Source organism: Ursus maritimus (assembly GCF_017311325.1).
Source record: "Ursus maritimus isolate PB19 chromosome X unlocalized genomic scaffold, ASM1731132v1 scaffold_X1, whole genome shotgun sequence".
Taxonomy (NCBI): Eukaryota; Metazoa; Chordata; class Mammalia; order Carnivora; family Ursidae; genus Ursus; species Ursus maritimus.
The window spans coordinates 78,941,967-78,965,084 of NW_024423319.1; the positions used below are offsets into that span (position 1 = coordinate 78,941,967).

The following is a 23,118-nucleotide window of genomic DNA, read 5'->3' on the forward strand; positions in this document are numbered from 1 at the left end:
TGTCTTTGCAGTATCCCATAGGTTTTGGACCATTGTGTTTTCATTCTCATTGGTCTCCATAAATTGATTAATTTGATTTTTGATTTCCTGATTTATCGAGTCATTCCTGAGCTGGATGGTTCTTAGTCTCCAAGTGTTTGAGTTTCTTCCAAATTTTTCCTTGTGGTTGAGTTCCAATTTCAGAGCATTGTGGTCTGAGAATATGCAGGGGATAATTTCAATCTTTTCGTATCGGTTGAGACCTGTTTTGTGTCCCAGAACATGGTCTATTCTTGAGAATGTTCCATGAGCATTAGAATAGAATGAGTATTCTTTGGTTCTGGGGTGTAGTGTTCTATATATATCTATGAGGTCCAACTCGTCGAGTATGGCATTCAAAGCCTTTGATTCTTTGCTTAGTTTTTGCCAGGGTGTTCTGTCTATTTCTGATAGTGGAGTGTTGAGGTCCCCTACTATTAATGTATTTTTATTTATATGTCTCTTTATTCTGGTTAAGAGTTGGCTTGTGTATCTTGCTGCTCCCCTGTTGGGGGCATATATATTTATAATTGTCATATTCACTTGTTGAATACTTCCTTTAAGAATAATATAGTGCCCTTCTGCGTCTCTAACTATAGTCTGTAGTTTAAAATCCAATTTATCTGATATGAGAATTGCTACCCCAGCTTTCTTTTGAGGTCCATTTGTGTGAAAGATGGTACTCCATCCCCTTACTCTCAGTCTGAATGCATCTTTGGGTTCGAAGTGAGTCTCTTGTAGACAGCAAATGGATGGGTCATTTCTTTTTATCCAGTCTGCAACCCTGTAGCGTTTTATGGGAGCGTTTACACCATTTACATTGGCACTAAGAACTGAGAGATAGAATTTTAATGATGTCATATTGCCAGTAAAGTCTTATGTTTGTATTGGTTGTGACTTTCTTTTCTGTATCACTCTTTGGGCCTTTTTAGCTTTATAGAACCCCCCTTAATATCTCCCTTAGGCCTGGTTTCGTGGTTACGAAATTGGTTAATGACTGGCGATTCTCAAATGTCTTTATTTCTCCATCAATTCTGAATGACAGCCTTGCTGGATAAAGGATCCTTGGCTGCATGTTTTTCTCTGAAAGAGTTTTAAAAATGCCCCCCAACCCTTTCTCTCATTCCAGGTCTGTGTAGACAGGTCTGACGTAATTCTGATGCCTTTGCCTTGGTACGTGAGAAATTTCTTTGCCCTGGCCGCTTTCAATACTGTATCCTTGGATCTAATATTAGCGAAATGCACTATGACGTGACGTGGCGTAGGTTTGTCGTGGTTGAGCTTGGGAGGGGTCCTCTCTGCCTCTTGGACACGAATGTTTGTTTCCCTTGCTAGGTTAGGGAAGTTTTCAGCTACAATTTGTTCAAATATCTCTTCTAAACCTCTGCTTTTCTCCACCCCCTCGGGGATGCCGATAATTCTGACATTGGATCGTTTCATTGAGTCAGTAATCTCCCGTAACCTACGTTTGTGGGCGTGGATTTTTTTAAGACCAGCTTCTATTTTCGTATTTTCCTCTATTAACCCATCCACCAATTCACTAATACGTTCCTCTGGTTCGGTGACCCTGGCCGTCAGAGCCTCTAGTTTTGCCTGCATTTGGCTCATAGAATTTTTAATTTCTGTCAGATTCGCTCTCATTTCTGTCCTTAGGGATTCTATATTCTCAGTAACCTTTTCGTTAATAGTTTTTTCAATTCTACTCATCATTTTGACCATCGTTACTCTAAATTCCATTTCTGATAATTTGGTTACATCCCTATCCATTATTTCTGTGGCAGAGGCCACAGACTCACTGTCTTTTCTTTGCTGGGGCGGGGGGCTTCTCCTTCTTGTCATTCTGATGAGGAGAGGTTGCGGGGTTGTCCAGAGCCCAAATTATTGACTGGGTCCCAGGCTGTGCCCCTAGTTTTATAGGGATCTTGGGGATGTGGGCTTCTTATTTAAAGATTTTATTTATTTATATGTGGCAGAGAGACAGCCAGCGAGAGAGGGAACAGAAGCAGGGGAGTGGGAGAGGAAGAAGCAGGCTCCCAGCGGAGGAGTCCGATGAGAGACTCCTTTCCGGAACGCTGGGATCACGCCCTAAGCCGAAGACAGGCGCTCAATGACTGCGTCACCCAGGCGCCCCGGGTTGTGGACTTCTTAATTCTTCAGCCTGCCTTCTGTGTTCTGGGGGAGGGGCCTGCCACGGGGATACTCCAGCAACCCTGTTTGGGTAGAGTCTCCGTGTCCTCTGCGAGGGGGGATGGGGATGGGGGGCACGCTGTGAGCCGGTACTTCCAGGCTTTTGTTCTCTGATGGCTTTCCCTGGCGGTCTGCTGTGCCTCTTCTGAGAGTCAGAGCAGCAGCGGCCGAGTTTCAGCCTCTGTCATAGAACAGAGGGATTGCGGCCCGTTCTCCACTGATGTTCTGGCCACTTAACTCCGTTACTGTTGGTGCTGCTCAACCGTGCAGCGTCCTGGGATGTGCGCCCCACACCCGGCGTCCCAGCCCTCACTTCCAGGGCCGGTGCGTCTCTGTCCTTTGTGTTTCTAACGCCGCCAGCCGCCCCCGTGGGCTCCGGGATCTCCGGGTCTCAGTCTATGTCCGGTGAGCACACTGGGATTCTAGAGTTCCATGAGAAGCCTGGTGGCACACGCTCCCGGCTCAGGGTCTCAGTCTGCTGTTTCGCGGTGTCGTCCACGAGTCCGTCCGCTCCCCCGTGCAAGTGGTCCGCCAGCCGCCAGCTGCCCCATGCACGCGCTCTGGGAGCTCCCGGTCTCAGTCTGGATCCAGTGAGCACACCGGGATTCCGGAGTTCCGCGGGATGCCTGGTGGCGCGGGCTCCCGGCTCACGGGTCTCAGTCTGTTCTCTAGCGGGTGCCGTCTGCGAGTCCGCCCCACTACCCCGTGCAGGTGGCCACCGCTTCCCGGCGCCCGAATGCAGTGGCTCCCTCCCTCCGTCTTCCGTTTATCTTCCGATATCTGTGCGCGGTTTCACGGCTTCCCGCTTCGTACCTCAATACTCAGTGCTGGAGATGTTCATTTGTAGAGATCCAGATGTATCTTCCTGTGTCTCAGGCTGCTTCCGTGGTTGTTTAAGCTGGTCTGGTACCTATCCAGCTTGCCTCCTGCCACAAGCTTTTAATCGGGTGGTGTCAGTAGTTAGATACTTGCCTGCTCTCAACCCACCTGCTGGGGCTGCAGTCACATTAGTCTGTAGGGCAGTCTCCCTATGTTGTACTCTGGAAGGCTTTCATTGCTTGGTGGGGCTGACAGACCAGATGCCTGCCCCCAGTCCAGGACTGATGGGCAGAGCACTATCTCTGTGCTGCCAGTTATAACGTTTCGGCGCTGGAACTAAGGGCATTCTGGTGTGTGTAGTTATCTTCACTTCTTCCCTGGGCAGTGGTCATTTTGGAATGGCACTCTTCCCTGCTGGGGTTGCTTGCAGGGTGTGTTGGGACAGGAGTAGCTTTGGAGGGAGGCCTGCCTCCTGAGTTGGGCACGTTGGATGGGCTGATTGGCAGGAGAGCATGGGGGTAAGGCACATGGTGCTAGCAGGATAGGTGGACAATGTTTGCACTGGTTCCCACAAGTGGCTTATCTAGGCTGGGGATGGGGGAGGAGAAATGGTGCCCACCAACAGTTTTGTTCTTGGAGAGGTCTCCTAAATATCCCTGCCCCTCTAGCACAAGTTCTGAGATTAGTAAATAAATCTTCAGTATACCCCAGGTGCTTTTCAGACTGCTGCTTCTGTGCTTTATCTTGGCTGGGTTATTTGTACACTGGCCCCTAAAGGTCTGGGACCCAGTTCTCGATTGCCCCCCAGCTCTTCAGGGTATAAGCCCTCTCTAGGATCTAAGCCTGTTGATTTTTAAAGCACCCAGAAGTCAACCCTGCTGATTGTAAAAACTCTCAAAGCCCCACTTGTTTTCAAAACCAACTGTTATGGAAATTTGTCTTCCCAGTGTGGGTCCGCTGTGCCTGGGGTGCCTGGAAGGGGGTCTCATCCTCTCACTTCTTTGTGCTTGTAGTGTCCCTTCTGTTTATGGTTAGTCTTGTTTCCATTCCTCCTACCCTTCTCGATGTGACCTCCTGTCTGTAGTGAACTGTGTAATGTCCATTCTGCCAGTCTTTGTTTCATTTTCAGGGTCAGTTGCACTAATGTGGCTGTTAACGTGGTGTGTCTCTGGAACAAAGTGAGCTCAGGATCCTCCTATTCCTCCATCTTCCAACCTTTGCCTATTTTTTAATTGCTTTTTTTTTTTCCTTAAATGTTGAGCTTGGAAAGTTCTTTATATAGTCTAAGTTCAAGTCTCTTGTCAGATACATGACATTTTCTCCTAGTCTGTAGCTTCTCTCATTCTTAACACTTCCTTTCTTAAAGCAAGCACTTTCATTTTCTAGAAAGTCCACTGTATCACTTTTATCTTTTAATGAGTATGCTTTTTATGTCTCATTTAACAATTCTTTATGTAAACTCAGGTCATAAGTTTTTTCCTCTCTTTTCATCTAAAAATTTGATGGTTTTAGGTTTTACATTTCTAACCATGATCTATTTTGACTAAAGTTTTACACAAGGTATGTTTAGGTTGAGGTTCACCCTTTTTTGGGGGTATGGATGTCCAGTTGTTCCAAGACCATTTGTTGAAAAGACTCTTTTTTCCCCATTGACTTACATTTGCATCTTTGTAGAAGATCAAATGGCCATATTTGTGTGGATCTGTTTTTGGATTGTTTTATTTTTTTTCATTGAGGTATGTATCTATCTCTTTGCCAATACCTCACTGTCTTGATTAGTGTAGCTTTACAGCAATTCTTAAGATCAAGTAGTATGAGTCCTTCAATTTTCCCTTTCCATGTAAATTTTAGAATGGGTTTGTCTGAATCCACAAAAATTTCCACTGGGATTTTGATTGGAATTGTGTTTAAATGTATACATCAATCTGGGGAGAATTGGCATCTTTATTTTTTATTGAGGTAAAATTCACAAAACATGTAGCTTAACCATTTTAAAGTATACAATTCAGTGGCATTTAGTGCATTTTCCACGACATTTTTTTCACCCCAGGAAAAACTCCCCAAATCCATTAAGTGATTACCCGTGCCGCCCCCTCCTCTTGTCTTCTGGTAACCACTCATCTGCTTTCTGTCTGTATAGATTTGCCCATTATAGATAGTTCATATAAAGGTAATCATGTAATATGTGACCTTTTGTGTGTCTGACTTGTTTTGTTTAGCAGTTTTTCAAGGTTCATTTAAGTTGTAGCATGTATCAGTATGTTGTTCCTTTTTATGGATGAATAGTATTTCATTGTATGGATATGCACAATTTGTTTATCTGTTCATCTGCTGATGGGCATTTGGGTTATTTCCATCTTTTGGCCATTATGAATAATGCTGCTGTAGACATTTGCATCTGCTTCTGTGTGGACATATATTTTCATTTGCCCTAGGAGTCGAATTGCTGGGTCGTATGGTAATTCTATGTTTAACTTTTTGAGAAATCATCAGACTGTTTCTACAGTGACTGCAAGACAATTGGCATCTTAGATATTGAGTCTTCTATGTATATGGTATTCCCTCTGTGTTTAGTCATTTTAAAATATCTTCCATCAGTGTTTTAAAGATTTTACGTATAGATCCCGCACATGTTTTGTTAGATTTATCCCAAAATTCTGTATTTTTTTGAGATATGAATGGTACCTTTTTTAACTTTTGGTTTCTAATTGTTTAATGATTGGATATATAAATGTGATTGATTTTGTCTGCTGACCTTGTATCCTGCAACCTTGGTATATTCACTTATTCTAGGAGTTTTTAAAATATATTCTTGAGATTTTTTTGTATAGATCATTTCATGTGCAAATATGGACAGTTGTATTCATTTCATTCTAATCTGTAAGTCTTTTATTTCTTCTTCTGGCTAGGACTTCCAGCACAACGTGGTGAGAGTGAACACCCTTACCTGTTTCCAATCTAAGGAGGAAAGCATTCAGTTTTTTCACTGTTATGATGTTAGCTGTAGGTCATCAGGTTAAGGAAGTTCACTTCTATTCTTGTTTTGCTGAGAATTTGTTTGAGTGGGTGTTGAATTTTGCCCAGTGTTTTTGTTCCATCAATGGATATGATCACATGGTTTTTCTTCTTTTGTCTGTTAATATGGTAGGTTACATTGATTGATTTTCAAATATTGAACCAGACTTAAAATTATAGTATAGACCTTACTCGATCATGGTGTATTATTCTTTTTATATATTACTGGATTTGATTTACTACAATTTCACTGGGGATTTTTGTGTGTATGTTTATGATGGATATTGGTCTGTAATTTTCTTTTACTCCCTGACTTTAGTTTTGGTATCAGAGCAGTGCTGGCCTTGAAGAATGAGCTTGGAAATATTCCCTTCTCTTTTATTTTGTAGAAGCGGTTGTGTAGAATTAGCAGTTCTTTTCTTTTTCAAATGTTTAGTAGAATTTGTGAGTGAAACCACCTGGGCCTAGAGATTTCCTTTTCAGGTTTTAACTATGGTTTTATTTTCTTTAGTAGGTGTAGGATTATTCAGGTTATCTGTTTCTCCTTGGGTGAGTTTTAATAGTTTGTATCATTCAGGACATTGATTCATTTCAGCTAAGTTGTAAAACTTATGGTTGCAGAGTTGTTTGTAATATCCTCCTATTATCCTTTTAATGTCTATGAGGTCTTTAGCATACCTCTCTTTTTATTCTTGATATTAGTAATTTGTGTCTTGTCTTTTTTTTTAAAGATTTTATTTATTTGACAGAGAGTGACAGCCAGTGAGAGAGGGAACACAAGCAGGGGGAGTGGGAGAGGAAGAAGCAGGCTCCCAGCAGAGGAGTCTGATGCGGGGCTCGATCCCAGAACGCGGGGATCACGCCCTGAGCCAAAGGCAGACTCTTAACGACTGCGCCACTCAGGCACCCCATTGTCTTTTTTTCTTTGTCATTCTTGCTGGCATTTTATCAATTTAATGGATCTTCTCAAAGGACCTGCTTTTGGTTTTATTTAATTTTTACTACCATTTGTTTTATTACTCAGGGTTTAGTCTATGTTGATAATTTTGCACTGTGAACTTGAGAAGAATGTGTATTCTACTAGTGTTGGATTAAGTGTTCTATAAATTTCAATTAGATCAAGTTGATTGATGGTTATGTGTTCTTGTCATTATGTTATTATGTTATTTCCTATCCTAGGTAATTTTCCTTGGTGTAAAGTTACTTTGTCTGACGATATAGTCAATCCAGCTTTCTTTAATTAATGTTGGTATGGTATATCTTTTTCTATCCTCATTTCTTTATTCATTCATTCATTCATTCATTCATTCATTCATTTATATTTACCATGACCCAGAACTCAGTCTGTATCATTTATCTTTGGTTCCCAAGTGATATTTGATTCACATTCACACAGAATTAAGAGAAAAAAAGCTTGAATCTGTTCTCACTGCTATTCACTGAATAATTGAGAATAAGATGAGGCCTCATTTCTCTCAACTAATCCAAGAGGAAACTGGCATTCACTGTTTGAAAAAAGGAAAGGAAAATAAGCTTCTAAGATTGAACTGACCCATTCATTGGAGGTCAGGAAACATCTATACACCTCACTTATCAGCAAGAAAATGCAAATGGATACAACCGCATAATCACTTAGTGTAATTTAGAATTCTGACTTCAGTGCTTGCAGGGATGTGGTGGGACCAAACTGGTACAGTCTGGTGATAGGAACATTAATTGTGAAATCTCACTGTGGAACATGTAGTCCGGACAGTATCTCCCACAGATCCATCAGGAGACAAGTATGCCAATATTCCTATAGGGGGCCTTGATGCCCATCCCTTGGGGAAAGGAGAAGTCAAGAATGATAAATGTTAGCATAGAAATAATGAGCTAGATTTACACACAGAAACTTATGGATCTCAGATGTAGTGCTGAAAAACAAACTAAGAAACAATGACATTTTGACAAATTAAAAATGCACAAAATGCTAGGTATTTTTCAGGGGAAATTTAAGTGGCTGACCTATCCTTTTATTTTTAACCTATCTATGTGATTTCATTTAATGTGAGTTTTTTGTAGCTGGCATTTAGTTGAATCTTGTGGTTTTTAAAAAAAATCCTTATTGATAATCTATTTTTAGACCATTTACATTTAATGGAACTAATGATAGGTTCAGATAAAGGCTTACCATTTTATTATGTCATTTATATTTGTTTCCTCTGCTTTTTGTTTCTTTCTTTTTCATTTCTCCCCCTCATTTGGATTGTTTGAATAAATTTTAATATTTTATTTTAATTTATCTTTTTTTTGTCAGTTGAGTTAAAATTTTACTGTTTTTCTTTGTATAAGACCAGGGGTTTTTTTAGGTTTTTTTTAAAGGTATTATTTATTTATTTGAGATAGAGAGAGAGCACAAGCAGGGAGGAGGGGCAGAGGGAGAAGCAGACTCCCCACTGAGCGAGGAGCCCAGTGCAGGACTCCATCCCAGGACCCTGAGATCATGACCTGAGCCAAAGGCAGATGAGTAACCGACTGAGCCATGCAGGTGCCCCTGTAACACCTGTAAAGAGACTGCCCTGTCCCCATAGGATGGTCTTGGCACCCTTGTCAAAAATCAGTTGATTTTTGGGTAGCTGGGGTGGCTCAGGTGGTTAAGCATTTGACTCTTGATTTCAGCTCAGGTCATGATGTCAGGGTTGTGAGATCAAGCCCTGTGTTGGGCTCTGCACTGGGCTTGGAGCCTGCTTAAGATTCTCACTCTCCCTCTCCCTCTGCCCTTCCCTCCCCCCCAATCTCCCCTCACACATGCTCTCTTTCTCTTGTTCTCTCTCTCTAAAAAATTCAATTGACTATAGATGTAGGGTTTTTTTTTTTCTGGACTCTCAATTCTATTCCATTGATCTATATATTTATCCTTATACCAGGACTACAATGTAGGATCATTGTAGCTTTGTATTAAGTTTTAAAATTGGGAAATGGAATCCTCCAACTTTGTTCTTTTTTAAGATTGTTTTTGCTATTTTGGGTCCCATTGGAATTTGGGGATCAGCTTTTCCATTTCTACAAAAAAATGCCATTGGTATTTTGATAGGAATTGCATTGAATTTGTAGAATGCTTTGGGTATTATTGCCATCTTAACAATATTAAGACATCCAATCAATGAACATGGGGTGGTTTTCCATTTATTTAGGGCTTCAATTTCGGTAATGTTTTGTGGTTTTCAGTATATAAGTCTCATACCTCCTTGGTTAAAACTTATTTGCTTTATTCTTCTTGATGCTATTGTGAATGGAGTTGTTTTCTTAATAGTCTTTACAGATTGTTCTTTGCTAGTATATAGAAATACAACAGATATTTTTAAAAAAGATTTTATTTATTCATTTGTCAGAGAGAAAGAGAGCACAAGCAGAGGGAGAAGCAGGCTCCCTGCTGAGCCAGGAGCCCAGTGGAGGACTCAATCCCAGCACCTGGGATCATGACCTGAGCTGAAGGCAGATGCTTAACCAACTGAGCTACCCGGGCACCCCTAGTCTTTCACTTTTAAGTGTGATGTTACCTGTGGGTTTTTATGAGTGCCTGTTATTGTATTGAAGAAGTGCCCTTTTCTAGTTTTCTGAATGTTTTTATCTTGAATGGGTGATGGGTTTTGTCATTCTTTGCCTGCATCAACTGAGATGATTATGTGTTTTCCTTCATTTTATTAATGTGTGTATTATACTGACTTTCCTTTTTTAGGAAAAGGAAATATATTTTTGTCATTAAAATTCAAATGAATTTAATTTTTTCTTTCATAATTTTGAAAAATATTCCTTTTTTCTTTTCTTTCAGTTTTATTGAGAAATAATTGACATACAGCATTGTATAAGTTTAAAGTGTACGGTATAATGACGTGACTTACATATATTGTGAGATTATTACCACAGTATGTTTAATTAACATCCATGGTCTCATATAGTTACGAAAAAAGAAAAAAAGAGGTTTTTCTCCCCTGTGATGAGAACTTTTAGGATCTATTCTCTTAGCAACTTTCAAATAAACCAGACAGTTGCATTAACTATAGTTGTCATGTTGTACACTAATCCTAGTATGTATTTATCTTATAACTGGAAGTTTGTACCTTTTGACCATCTTCATTTAATTCCCCCACTGCCCAGTTTCTGCCTCTGGTAACCACAAATCTGATCTCTTTTTCTATGAATTTGGATTTTTTCTTTTAAGTTCCACATATAAGCAAGATCATTACAGTATTTACCTTTCTCTGACTTATTTCACTTCGCATAATACCCTCAAGGTCTGTCCATGTTGTTGCAAATGGTAGGACTTCCTTCTTTTTTATGGCTGATTAGTTTTCCATTACACATATACCACATTTTCTTTATCCGTCATGCATTGATAGATTAATTTTGTTGTTTAATTTTCTTACTTTGAACCACTCTTGCATTCCTGGGATAAATTCCTCTTGGTCATGGTGTGTAATCCTTTTAATAGACTGCTGAATTTGCTAGTATTTGATTGAGGATTTTTTCATCAATATTCATAAAGCGTATTGTCTGTAGTTTTCTTTTCCTGTAGTATCTTTTTCTGTCTTTGATATGAGGGCCTCAAAGGTATGAGTTAGAATGTGTTCCCTCCTCTTCTATTTCTTGGAAGAATTTGATAAGGATTGGTATTAATTTTTCTTTAAATGCTTGGTAGAAATCACCAGTGAAGCCTTGATGGAAGCTTTTTGATTACTTGTTTTTTACTGGAATTTTCTTTTTTTTTTATTACATTCAGTTAGCCACTATATAGTACATCATTAGTTTTTGATGTAGTGTTCAGTGGTTCATTAGTTGCATATAACATCCAGTGATCATCACAACACGTACCCTTCTTAGTACCCATCACCCTGTTACCCTATCCCCTCACCCCCCTCCCCTCTGAAACCCTCAGTTTGTTTCCTGGGGTCCATAGCCTGTCATGGTTTGTCTCCCTCTTTGATTTCTCCCCTTTCAAGGATTTCCCTCCCTTCCCCTATGGTCCTCCGTGCTATTGCTTATGTTCCACATATGAGTGAAACCATATGATAATTGTCTTTCTCTGTTTGATTTATTTCATTTAGCATAATCCCCTCCAGTTCCAGAAGCTTTTTGATTACTGATTCAATCTCTGTATTTGTTATAGTTAGTTGAGATTTTCCATTTCTTTTTATGTCAGTTTAAGTGATATGTGTGCTTCTAGGAATTTGTCTATTTCATATAGTTTATCTAATTTGTTGGCATACAATTGTTCATAATATTCTCTTACAGTTCTTTTTATTTCTGGAAGGTCTGCAGTAATGTCCCCATTTTAATTTCTCATTTTAGGTGTTTGTGTCCTTTTTTTGGTCACTCTAGTTCAAACTTGTCTATGTCGTTGATCTTTTCTCAAAGAACCAACTTTTGGTGTCACTGATTCTCTCTATTGTTTTTTATTCTCGATTGAATTTATCTCTGCTCTGATCTTTATTATTTCCTTCCTTCTGTTAGCTTTGGATTTAGTTTACTTAATCCATTTACATTTAAAGTGATTACCAATGGGGAATGACTTATTTCTATTTTGCTATTTGTTTTCCATGTGTTGTATCATTTTGTTCCTCATTTCCTTGTTACTGCTTTCTTTTGGTTTAATTGATTTTTTTAATAGTGTACCGATTTGATTTACTCCTCATTTTTTAATGTTTTTAAGGTTTTTTTTTTCCGTAGGGTAAGCCCTGGAGATTATTATTAGTATCTTAGCTATATAACTTTAGTTTGAATCAGTACCATTTCACTTCCATAAAATACAAAGACTTTGTTTGTATACAGTTTTCTTACCGCATCTGTTATTTTTGTCACAACTTAAAGCTTTATGTATTGTGTTTCTACTGATGTAGATTTATAGTTATTATTGTATGCACTGGAATTCTAAATCATATAGCAAACAAAAAGAGGAGTCAGAAAACACAAATTACAACAATATGGGCTTGTATATATACGTCTATACTTACTTCTACTGGTGGTTTTTGTTTCTTTATGTAACTTTGAGTTACTGTCTAACATCCTTTCATTTCAACCTGATGGACTCTATTCAGTATTTCTTAAAGGGCAGGTTTACTAATGACAAACTCTCTAAGATTTTGTCTCCTTGAGAATGTCTTAATTTGCCTTCATTTTTGAAGGTTAGTTTTACTTAATATATTATTCTTGATTGACAGCTTTTTTATTTCAGCGTTTTAAATATATCACCTGAATGCCTGCTGGTCTCCACTGTTTCTGATTGGAATTGATTGTTAATCTTATTGTGGATCCTCTGAGATGAGAAATTGCTTGTGTCTTGGTGCTTTCAAAATTTCTCCTTGTTTTTATGTATTGACTGTTTAAATATAATGTAGCTCAGTGTGGCTCTCTGAGTTTATCCTACTTGGAATTCACTGAGTTTCTTAGATGTTTATCTTCATGTATTTCATAAAGTTTGGAAAGTTTTTGGCCATTATACCTTCATATAGTCTTTCTGCCTCTTCTTCTCCATCTTCCCCCATATGAATACTTTGGTAAGCCTGATAGTGTCCCACAGGTCCCTTTGCCTCTGTTCATTTTTTCTTCTTTCTTTGTGCTCATCAGACTGGATAATTTTAATTGTGCTTTCTTCACATTCACTGATTATTTCTTCTGCCTGCTCAAAATCTGCTATTAAATCCCTGTAGTGAATTTTTCACCACCACGTTGTACTTTTCAGCTCCAGAATTTCTATTTAGTTCCTTTTTGTCTTTTCTATCTCCTTATTTATATTCTATTTTGTTGTTGTTGTTGTTGTTGAAACATGGCTCTCTTTGATCATATAGGACAGTTGATTTAAAGTCCTTCGTATAGTAAGTCCAATGTCAGCTTCCTCAGGGAGAGTTTTTATCAATTTTTTTTTCTGTAAGTAGGACATACTTTCTTGTCTCTTTGCATGCCTCATAAGTTTTTCCGAAGCTGAGACATTTTGAATATTATATAATGTGGTAACTCTGGAAGTCAGATTTTCCTCCCCAGTTTGCTGTTGTTGCTTATTGTGAGCTACAGTTATCTGTTTGTTTAGTGATTTTCCAAAGGACTTCTGTAGACTGTGTCCTTTTGTGTGTGGTCACTGAAGAATCCATTCTGTAGCCTCAGTGGTCAACTGAGATTTCTTGACAGAAATTTACTTAAATACCAAACTAAGCAGACTTTTTTGTTGTTGTTAAGCATTCGCCTTGTTGTAAGTTTTTTATTGTATTCCAGGTCCCCACAATGTTTATTTTTTTATAATAATTTTTTATTATGTTATGTTAGTCACCATACAGTATATCCTTAGTTTTTGATGTAATGTTCCATGATTCATTATTTGCGTATAACACCCAGTGCACCATGCAATATGTGCCCTCCTTAATACCCATCACCGGCCTATCCCATTCCCCTACCCCCTCCCCTCTGAAGCCCTTAGTTTGTTTCCCAGAGTCCATAGTCTCTCATGGTTCATTCCCCCTTCTGTTTATCCCCCCTTCATTCTTCCCTTCCTTCTCCTACCGATCTTCCTATTTCTTATGTTCCATAAATGAGTGAAACCATATGATAATTGTCTTTCTCTGCTTGACTTATTTCACTTAGCATAATCTCCTCCAGTCCCTTCCATGTTGCTGCAAATGTTGTGTAATCGTTCTTTCTGATGGCTGAGTAATATTCCATTGTTTATATGGACCACATCTTCTTTATCCAGTCATCTGTTGAAGGGCATCTCCGCTCCTTCCACAATTTAGCTACCCACAATGTTTATTCTTAACAGTTCTTGCTAGCTCTACAGCTGCTACAGTGGAAGGACAAATACTTGAAGCTCCTAACTCCATTTGGGGGGCATCACTCCTTCTACCTTTATATTTTTAATATGTGTATCTTAACTTGTATTTTCTTTAAATTTCTAGACTTACTTATTATCTACATCTTTTTTTTTTAAGATTTTTTATTTATTTATTTGACAGAGACAGCCAGAGAGAGAGGGAACACAAGCAGGGGGAGTAGGAGAGGAAGAATCAGGCTCCCAGCGGAGGAGCCCGATGTGGGGCTCGATCCCATAATGCCAGGATCATGCCCCAAGCCGAAGGCAGACGCCTAACGACTGAACCACCCAGGCGCCCCTATCTACATCTTAACCTCTCTTGAATAAGACATGAGCCTTAGAATGGAATTTCTTTTTGCATGTTACTTTATACTTATTATCTCTCAATCCTCACAACTTCTCAAGGCAGGTGATATTATTTCAATTTTGTGGGTGAAGATGGTGAGACCTAGAGAAGTTTTCCTAAGTCACAAAGCTAGTGGGTCAGTCCAGGATTTCAAAATAATATCTGATCCCTAGGTTCAAGGTTTTTCTACCATACCATGCTTCTTTCCTTGAGATGAAAAACGCTTTCAGACCCAAGAAAATAATATTGACAGCCACTGGGGCTATTAGGTATAGGATCTTTCTCAAACAACTCTTACCAGAAGTCATTTCTTTTGAGGGACAATCAATGACCCCTCTTCTTTTTTTTTTTTTTTTGAAGATTCTTTAATAAGGTCAGAAGACAGGGGTTTTACTTCTTTGTTCAAGAAAGGAAGGCCTGAACAATGAACTCATTTTCCTATAAAGAGGTCCTACTAGAAGGAAGTATGAGACTGGATTCCTCTGATGAAGCAGAATTCTAGAGAAATTTGAGGCTGGTCATTAACAGGAGCAGGATCACTAGGAAGAAGTTTCACTCTCACTTTGCTTCTCTTTTAGGTTTAGAAGCAGTAGCAACAGCGTTTGACTTCATCAGTAGAATCTATCTACATCATTGTCCCATTAAATCCTATAGGTGTTGCATGTGGATTGCGAGGAGAGTGTGATAAAACTGGATGTTTGTGTATATGTGTATAAAATGAGATAATTGTATATGTGTGTTTTGCCATTCAGATCATATCAGTTTCAGTAATCTTGTTGCCAGTTCAGCCTAAGTGGTCTTTTTGTTCCCTTTGTGTGAATAATGTTATAGCATTTCTTTTTCCAATTCAGCCAACATTTATTGAGTACCTTCTCTGCATTGTGTTAGGCTCCCTTATTTGTAATCAAATAATACTTATCCCTGCCCTCACAGTAAATTGGGGGTGATGTATTTACTTTTCAACTCTTAAATACTATATAACAACTCCAGTAGAGGTATACCCAGGATACTCTGGAGAGTTGAGGAGACATCTGAATCAGATTAGGAGAATAAGGAAGGCTTATTTAGGAAGTGAACCTAGAGCTGAATTTTGCAGGGTCAGTAAAGTAACTCATGAAGGTTACTCACTAAATGGATGTTGAGTGAGTGAATCAGAATTAGGCGATACTTAGAGAAGGACATTTACAGCAAAGGTACAAATGTGGAAAGGTGTGAAAAGTATGTGGCACATTCAGGGATTCCTGCATTTGAGTCTGGATTAAGTAAAGGGTCTACTGGTAGGGGAGTGGGAGGAGCTGAGATGTAGGTATCATTCTGTCTTCACCCTTCTGGATGAAATCTCAGTTTACTCTGCTTTTCCCTCTCACTGCAGTTTACCCTTCCCTGGAGTCTGATGATGATGACCCTGCTTTGAAATCTCGACCCAAGAAAAAGAAGAATTCAGATGATGCTCCATGGAGTCCTAAAGGTGATCCAGTATTCTGTCCTTAAACTCTGTAGGTATGGTTTGGGGAAAATAGGCTGGGAGGTAGTTGGGATATATAACATAAGAAGACATGATTCAGTCACTCATTTATTTATTCAGCAAACATTTGTTGGGTACCACCTATGTGCCAGGGTACCATGTTAGGTGCTGGAGTGAAAATGATCAATAAGACCCACTTCATGCACTCAGTTCAGCCAAGTCAGAGGTAGTGGAGCATGTTGCTTCTGATATATGGCTTGAGATGAAAAGAAGACCTTGAACAGATTCCAGCAAGCAGTCTGAGGCTTCTGAGAACATTCTGCTACCATCATCCCAGACCTTTGGTAATATGTTGTCAAATGAGGGAAAGTCTGCTGACTGTTGAACTCCACAAGGCCCAAGACTCCTTAGACTGTCACCTGTACTGGCTGAGAGGCCAGCTCTGAGGAAGGAAGAAAGAATGATCATTGAGTTGAACATGGAGTTTAGAGGGTAATAAAAGAATTTTATTCATCTCACTAGTTGGGTGGTTTTCACATTGGAGGGTATGTCAGTTAGCTTTTGCTGCTTATCAGACTACTCCAAACTTAGTGGCTTAGAACAGTGACAGCTGATCATTTCTCATGATTCTGTAGGTTGGCTAAGTTATTGTTCTGTCTGGACTGGCTTGGCCCAGGCAGGGTGGTTTAAAAAGATGATCTTCAGGAGTCTAGACCTAATTTGGGGTGGCTAGTGCCTCTCTCCATGCGGTCTCTCCTGGTTCACCAGGAAGCCAGCACAAACTTTTTCACAAGAAAGCAGAAGCATGTCCATTAGCAAGAGAGGGAAAGCCCCAGTTTGCAAGCATTTTTCAAGCCTCTGCCTGTGTCATGTTTTCCGTTGTCCCACTGGCCAAAGCAAGTAACATGGTCAAGCCTCAATTCCAGGGGTGGAGATATAGATAACATCTCTTGAGAGAGGGAGCTGCAGGGAGATGTGAGCAAGTTGAAAGCCATTACTGCAACAGTCTGCCACAGAGGGTGCTGGAACCTCAGTACCCATGGTTCCCCAGGAAATCCCCTGCTGGCCCCACCCATCCTTATCTGGCATTTCTGCTGTTTGCTTGAGGTTGAGGCATCGGGTGGTAGGGTAATCCTAGGAAGTGTTCTCTTAGTGAGTCAGTCAGCAAATGTTACTATTTTCCGATTGTATTTTTTCCTATAGTTTCTGGCTAATTAGCAAAATAGAAAAGTTGGAAAGTACAGAAAATAGAAGAACATGTAAGGAAGAAACCACCCATGATTCTGCTACCCAGAGGCAGCCCCTGTGTTAATGTTTTGACATGTTTCCTTCAAATCTATTTTTCCTATATATTTCTTTTTATGGTTGAAATTATACTGTGTATACAATCCTGTATCTTGTTTTAATTTTTTTTACTTTTAATCAAATTAATGTGTATATTTGGTAGCAAATCAAATAGCACAGAGGAGTTTAGGATGAAATGCAATGGTCTTCACCTCTACTTTCCTCACCTCCAATCCCATGCCTGAGAGACAACCTCCTGTTTTCTTTTTTCTGGTCATTACCTTCAAAACTCAAGATAATAGGATTTTATACCACTATTTCTTGATGTATCAACTTAGCCTCTGTTTCTCTTTCTCTCAGCTTCTGTGAGTCTCTCTTGATTACCCACTTTCTAAGATACAGACACTAGCACACTATTCTTTCTTTCTTCTTCTGACCTTCTGTGAACTGTACATTTTCCTTTACATTGTCAAGGTTGTTAGCATTTACATTGCCTTGTGATTAATACTCTATATTAGCTAGGGGTTGACTGTAAAAGTTGAAAACCAATACATATACCTGGCCTTTTAAATATTATTTCATAAGTATGTCCTTATGCCATTGTTTATAAATATTTTAGTGGCCACGAAATATTATGTCCTATGGATATACCTTATTTACCTGACTTCTTTAATGTGAGGCATTTAGCCTATTGCCAAGTTTTCACAATCACTAATAACATTTGGGGTGAACATATTTATATGTGTTGGTGTCTCTGATTATTTACTTAGGGTGGATCCCCATTAAATTCCAAAAGGACAAAACGTACATGTGGGTATATAGTAAAATATTTCCCTCTCACCCCTGTTCCACAGCCTTCACTTCCCCACTAGAATTCTCCACTGGAGGGTTGCTGTAAGCCTTTAGTTAATTTCCAGAATTCTGAAAAAGTTTATTCTTTTTTTTTTTTTTACCAGTTTTTTTCATTGTTTTAATTCAGGAATGAGTGTTTGGAGGTCCTTAACTTTGCCATTTTTGCTGTTGTCATCCATCATAACATACTAAATAGTTCAGTATGCATTTCCATGAAAATGACATTTTTTCTACTTCTTCCTTCTACTATAACCATAGTACCATTTTATGACACCTAAGTAAAGTAACATTTATTTTCTCATATCATTTAGTACCAAATCCTTATTCAAATTTCCCCCCAATTATACCAAAAATATCTTATAATTTGCTTATTCAAACCAGGTTCTATTCAAAGACTAAATTAAATTTAAATTTAAAAAAATTTTAAAAAGACATTTTGCAGGGCACAGTTGGTTTTGATTTGTATTTCCCTGATGATGAGTGATGTTGAGCATCTTTTCATGTGTTTGTTAGCCATCTGGATGTCTTCTTTGGAAAAGTGTCTATTCATGTCTTCTGACTACTTCTTAACTGGATTATTTATTTTTTGGGTGTTGAGACTGATAAATTCTTTGTAGATTTTGGATACTAACCTTTTATCTGATATGTCATTTACAAAGATCTCACATTTCGTCTGTTGCCTTTTAGTTCTGTCGATTGTTTCCTTCACTGTCCAGAAGTTTTCATTTTGATGAAGTCCCAATACTTCATTTTTGCTTTTGTTTCCCTTGCCTCTAGAGACATGTCTACTAAGAAGTTGTTGCAACTGAGGTCAAAGAGGTTGTTGCTTGTGTTCTCCTCTAGGATTTTGATGGTTTCCTGCCTCACATTTAGGTCTTTCATCCATTTTGAATTTATTTTTATGTATGGTATAAGAAAGGGGTCCAGTTTCATTCTTCACATTCTTTTTTCCATTGAATATTCTTTCCTGCTTTGTTAAAAATTACTTGATCACGTAGTTGTGGGTCCATTTCTGGGTTCTTTATTCTGTTCCATTGATCTATGTGTCTGTTTTTGTGCTGGTACCATGCTGTCTTGATGATTACAGCTTTGTAATACAGCTTGAAGTCTGGAATCATGATGCTTCCCACTTTGCTTTTCAACATTCCTTTGGCTATTCGGGTCTTTTCTGGTTACATACAAATTTTAGAATTGTTTGTTCCAGCTCTGTGAAAAATGCTGGTGTTATTTTGATAGGGATTGCACTGAATGTGTAGATTGCTTTAGGTAATATAGACATTTTAACAATATTTGCTCTTCCAATCCAAGAATATAGAATGTTTTTCCATTTCTTTGTATCTTATTCAATTTCTTTCATAAGTGTTCTATAGTTTTCAGTGTACAGATCTTTTACCTCTGTGTTTAGGTTTATTCCTAGGTACATTGTGATTTTTGGTGCAATTGTAAACGGGATCAGTTCCTTGATTTCTCTTTCTGCTGCTTCATTATTTGTGTATAGATATGCAACAGATTTCTGTATGTTGATTCTGTATGTTGAGTCACAATATCCTGTGACTTTGCTGAATTTTTCTATCAGTTTGCAATGTTTTGGTGGAATCTTTTAGATTTTCTACAAAGAGTATCAGGTCATCTGTGAAGAGTGAAAATTTGACCTCTTCCTTGCCGATTTGGATGACTTTTATTTCTTTTTGTTGTCTGCTGAGGCTAGGACTTCTAGTACTATATTGAACAACAGTGGTAAGAGTGGACATCCCTGTCGTGTTCCTGACGTTAGGGAAAAAGCTCTCAGGTTTTCCCCATTGAGGATGATATTAGCTGTGGGTCTTTCATATATGCACTTTATAATGTTGAGGTACATTCCTTCTATCCCTACTTTGTTGAGGGTGTTAATCAAGAAAGAATGCTGTATTTTGTCAAATGCTTTTTTTGCCTCTATGGAGGGATCTTATGGTTTTTATCCTTTATTTTATTAATGTGGTATATCACGTTGATTGATTTGTGAATATTGAACCACCCCTGTGCAGCCCAGGAATAAATCCTGCTTGATCATGGTGAATAATCCTTTTAATGGACTGTTGGATTCCATTAGTAGTATTTTGTTGAGAATTTTTGCATCCATATTCATCCATATTGGTCTGTAATTCTCTTCTGTAGTGGGGTCTTTGACTGGTTTTGGAATCAAGGTAATACTGGCCCTGTAGAACGAGTTTGGAAGTTTTTCTTTCATTTCTATATTTTGGAACAGTTTCAGAAGAAAAGGTATTAATTCTTCTTTAAATGTTTGGTAGAATTCCCCTGGGAAGCTATCCGGCCCTGGACTTTTGTTTTTTGGGAGGTTTTTGATTACTGATTCAATTTCTTTGCTGGTTATGGGTCTGTTCAACTACTCTATTTCTTCCTGTTTCCCTTTTGGTAGTTTATATGTTTCTAGCAATGTATCCATTTCTTCCAGATTGCACTATTTGTTGGCATATAATTGCTCATAATATTCTAATTGTTTATATTTCTTTGGTGTTGTGATCTCTCCTCTTTTGTTCGTGATTTTATATATTTGGGTCCTTTCTCTTTTTGATGAGTCTGGCTAGGGGTTTATCAGTTTTGTGAATTTTTTCAAAGAACCAGATCCTAGTTTTGTTGATCTGTTCTGCTGGGTTTTTTTTATTTCTATATCACTTATTTCTGCTATAATCTTGATTATTTCCCTTCTGCGGGCTTTAGGCTTTATTTGCTGTTCTTTTTCCAGTTCCTTTAGGTGTAAGGTTAGGTTGTGTATTTGAGACTTTTCTTGCTTCTTAAGGAAGACCTGTATTGCTATATACTTCCCTCTTATGACTGCCTTTGCTACATCCCAAAGGTTTTGGACTGTCATGACTTCATTTCCATTTGCTACCATGTATTTTTTAATTTCTTCTTTAATTTCCTGGTTAACCCATTCATACTTCAGTATGATGTTCTTTAACTTTCATGTGTTTGTGGTCTTTCCAAATTTTTTCTTGTGGTTGTCTTCAAGTTTCATTGTGTTGTGGTCTGAAATATGCATGGTATGATCTCAGTCTTTTTGTACTGATTGAGGGCTGATTTGTGACCCAGTATGTGATCTGTTCTGGAGAATGTTCTATGTGCACTCGAGAAGAATGTGTATTCTGCTGCTTTAAGATGAAATGCTCTGAATATATCTGTTAAGTCCTTCTGTTCCAGCCTGTCTCTCAAAGCCGTTGTTTCCTTATTGATCTTCTGCTTAGATGATCTGTCCATTGCAGTGAGTGGGGTGTTAAAGTCCTCTAATGTTATATTATTCTCAGTGAGTTTCTTTAATTTTGTTACTAATTCACTTATGTATTTAGCTGCGTCCAAGTTAGGGGCATAAATATTTACAGTTATTAGGTCTTGTTGGATAGATCCCTTTTTTGTGATATAGCGCCCTTCTTCATCTTTTATTATAGTCTTTGGTTTAAAATCTAGGTTGTCTGAGGGTGCCTGGGTGGCTCAGTTGGTGGCTCATTCAGTTGGGCATCTGACTCGTGATTTTCGGCTTGGGTCGTGATCTCAGGGTCATGAGATCAAGCCCTTTGTTGGGCTCTGTGCTGGGCGTGGAGCCTGCTTGGGATTCTCTTTCTCCCTCTGCCCCTCCCCCTCCTCCAAAAAAATCTAGTTTGTCTGATGTAAATATGGCTGCTCCAGCTTTCTTTTGATGTCCATTAGCATGATGGATGGTTCTCCACCCGCTCATGTTCAGTCTGGAGGTGTCTTTGGTTCTAAAATGAGTCACTTGTAAGCAGCATTTTGATGGGTCTTTTTTAAAAATCCATTCTGATACCCTGTGTTTTTTAATTGGAGCATTTAGTCCATTTACATTCAGAGTAATTACTGATAGATGTGAATTTAGTGCCATTGTATTACCTGTAAAGTTGCTGTTCCTGTAGATTGTCTCTGTTCCTTTTTAGTCTTTGTTGCTTTTGGTCTCTCTTTGCTGCTCGAAGTGTCCCCTTTAATATGTCTTGCAGGACTGGTTTAGTGTTCATGACCTCCTTTAGTTTTTGCTTGTCCTGGAAACTCTTTATCTCTCCTTCTATTCTGAATGACAGCCTTGCTGGATAAAGTATTCTTGGCTGCATACTTTTTCAATTTAGCAGGTTAAATATTTCATGCCACTTCTTTCTGGCCTGCCATGTTTTTGTGGATAGGTCAGTTGCTAACCTTATATGTCTACCCTTGTAGGTTAAAGACCTTTTGTCCCTAGCTGCTTTCAGAATTCTCTCTTTATCTTTATATTTTGCAAGGTTCACTGTCATATCTTGGTGTTGGCCTGTTTTTGTTGATTTTCAGGGGAGTTCTCTGTGCCTCCTGGACTTGAATACCTGTTTCCTTCCCCAGATTAGGGAAGTTCTCAGCTGTAATTTGTTCAAATAAGCTTTCTGCCCCTTTTTCCCTTTGTTCTTGTTGCTTCAGATCATTTTTAAACAAATAAAATATCACCTTTAAAGAAAAAGACTTCAGTGTCCTGAATTGCTTCTAATTCTAGGATTAGAATCTGCATACTACTTATACAGAAAGGTTTTTATAATAATAATGATAATAATAATAATAATAGCAGCTAATCAACCAAGAAATTTTCAAATCTAGGTTGGTACCACTACCAACTTCTTTTTTTTTCTGTGACATTGACTTTTTTCATTAATTAAAATAGAACAGTAGAATAAATTCCCATACATCCACCACCAAGAATCAACAATTATCAAAATTTTGCCATGTTTGACAATTGCTGGAGAGGATGTGGAGAAAAGGGATCCCTCCTAGATTGTTGGTGGGAATGCAAGTTGGTACACCCACTCTGGAAAACAGTGTGGAGGTCCCTTAAAAAGTTAAAAATTGAACTACCCTATGACCCAGCCATTGCACTACTGGGTACCTAACCAAAGATACAGACGCAGTGAAGGGAAGGGCCATACGTACCCCAATGTTCATAGCAGCATTGCCCACAATACCCAAAGCGTGGAAGGAACCGAGATGCCCTTCAACAGATGACTGGATTAAGAAGTTGTGGTCCATATATGCAATGGAATATTACTCAGCTATCAGAAAGAATGAGTTCTCAACATTTGCTGCAACATGGACGGCACTGGAGGAGATAATGCTAAGTGAAATAAGTCAAGCAGAGAAAGACAATTATCATAGGATTTCTCTCATCTATGGAACATAAGAACTAGGAAGATCGGTAGGGGAAGAAAGGGATAAAGAAAAGGGGGGGTAATCAGAAGGGGCAATGAAGCATGAGAGACTATGGAGTATGAGAAA

The 23,118-nt window shown here is 38.7% G+C and overlaps 1 protein-coding gene across 2 annotated transcripts in view; it reads left to right on the forward strand.

Moving 5' to 3' along the window:
• PHF8 (PHD finger protein 8) overlaps positions 1-23,118 on the forward strand; it is a 105,277-nt gene that overhangs the window by 65,672 nt on the left and 16,487 nt on the right. For both annotated transcript variants that reach the window (XM_008710832.2, XM_008710833.2), the window contains one exon: positions 15,595-15,690. In XM_008710832.2, coding sequence (XP_008709054.2) covers positions 15,595-15,690 — 96 coding nt within the window. The remainder of the gene's footprint in view (positions 1-15,594; positions 15,691-23,118) is intronic.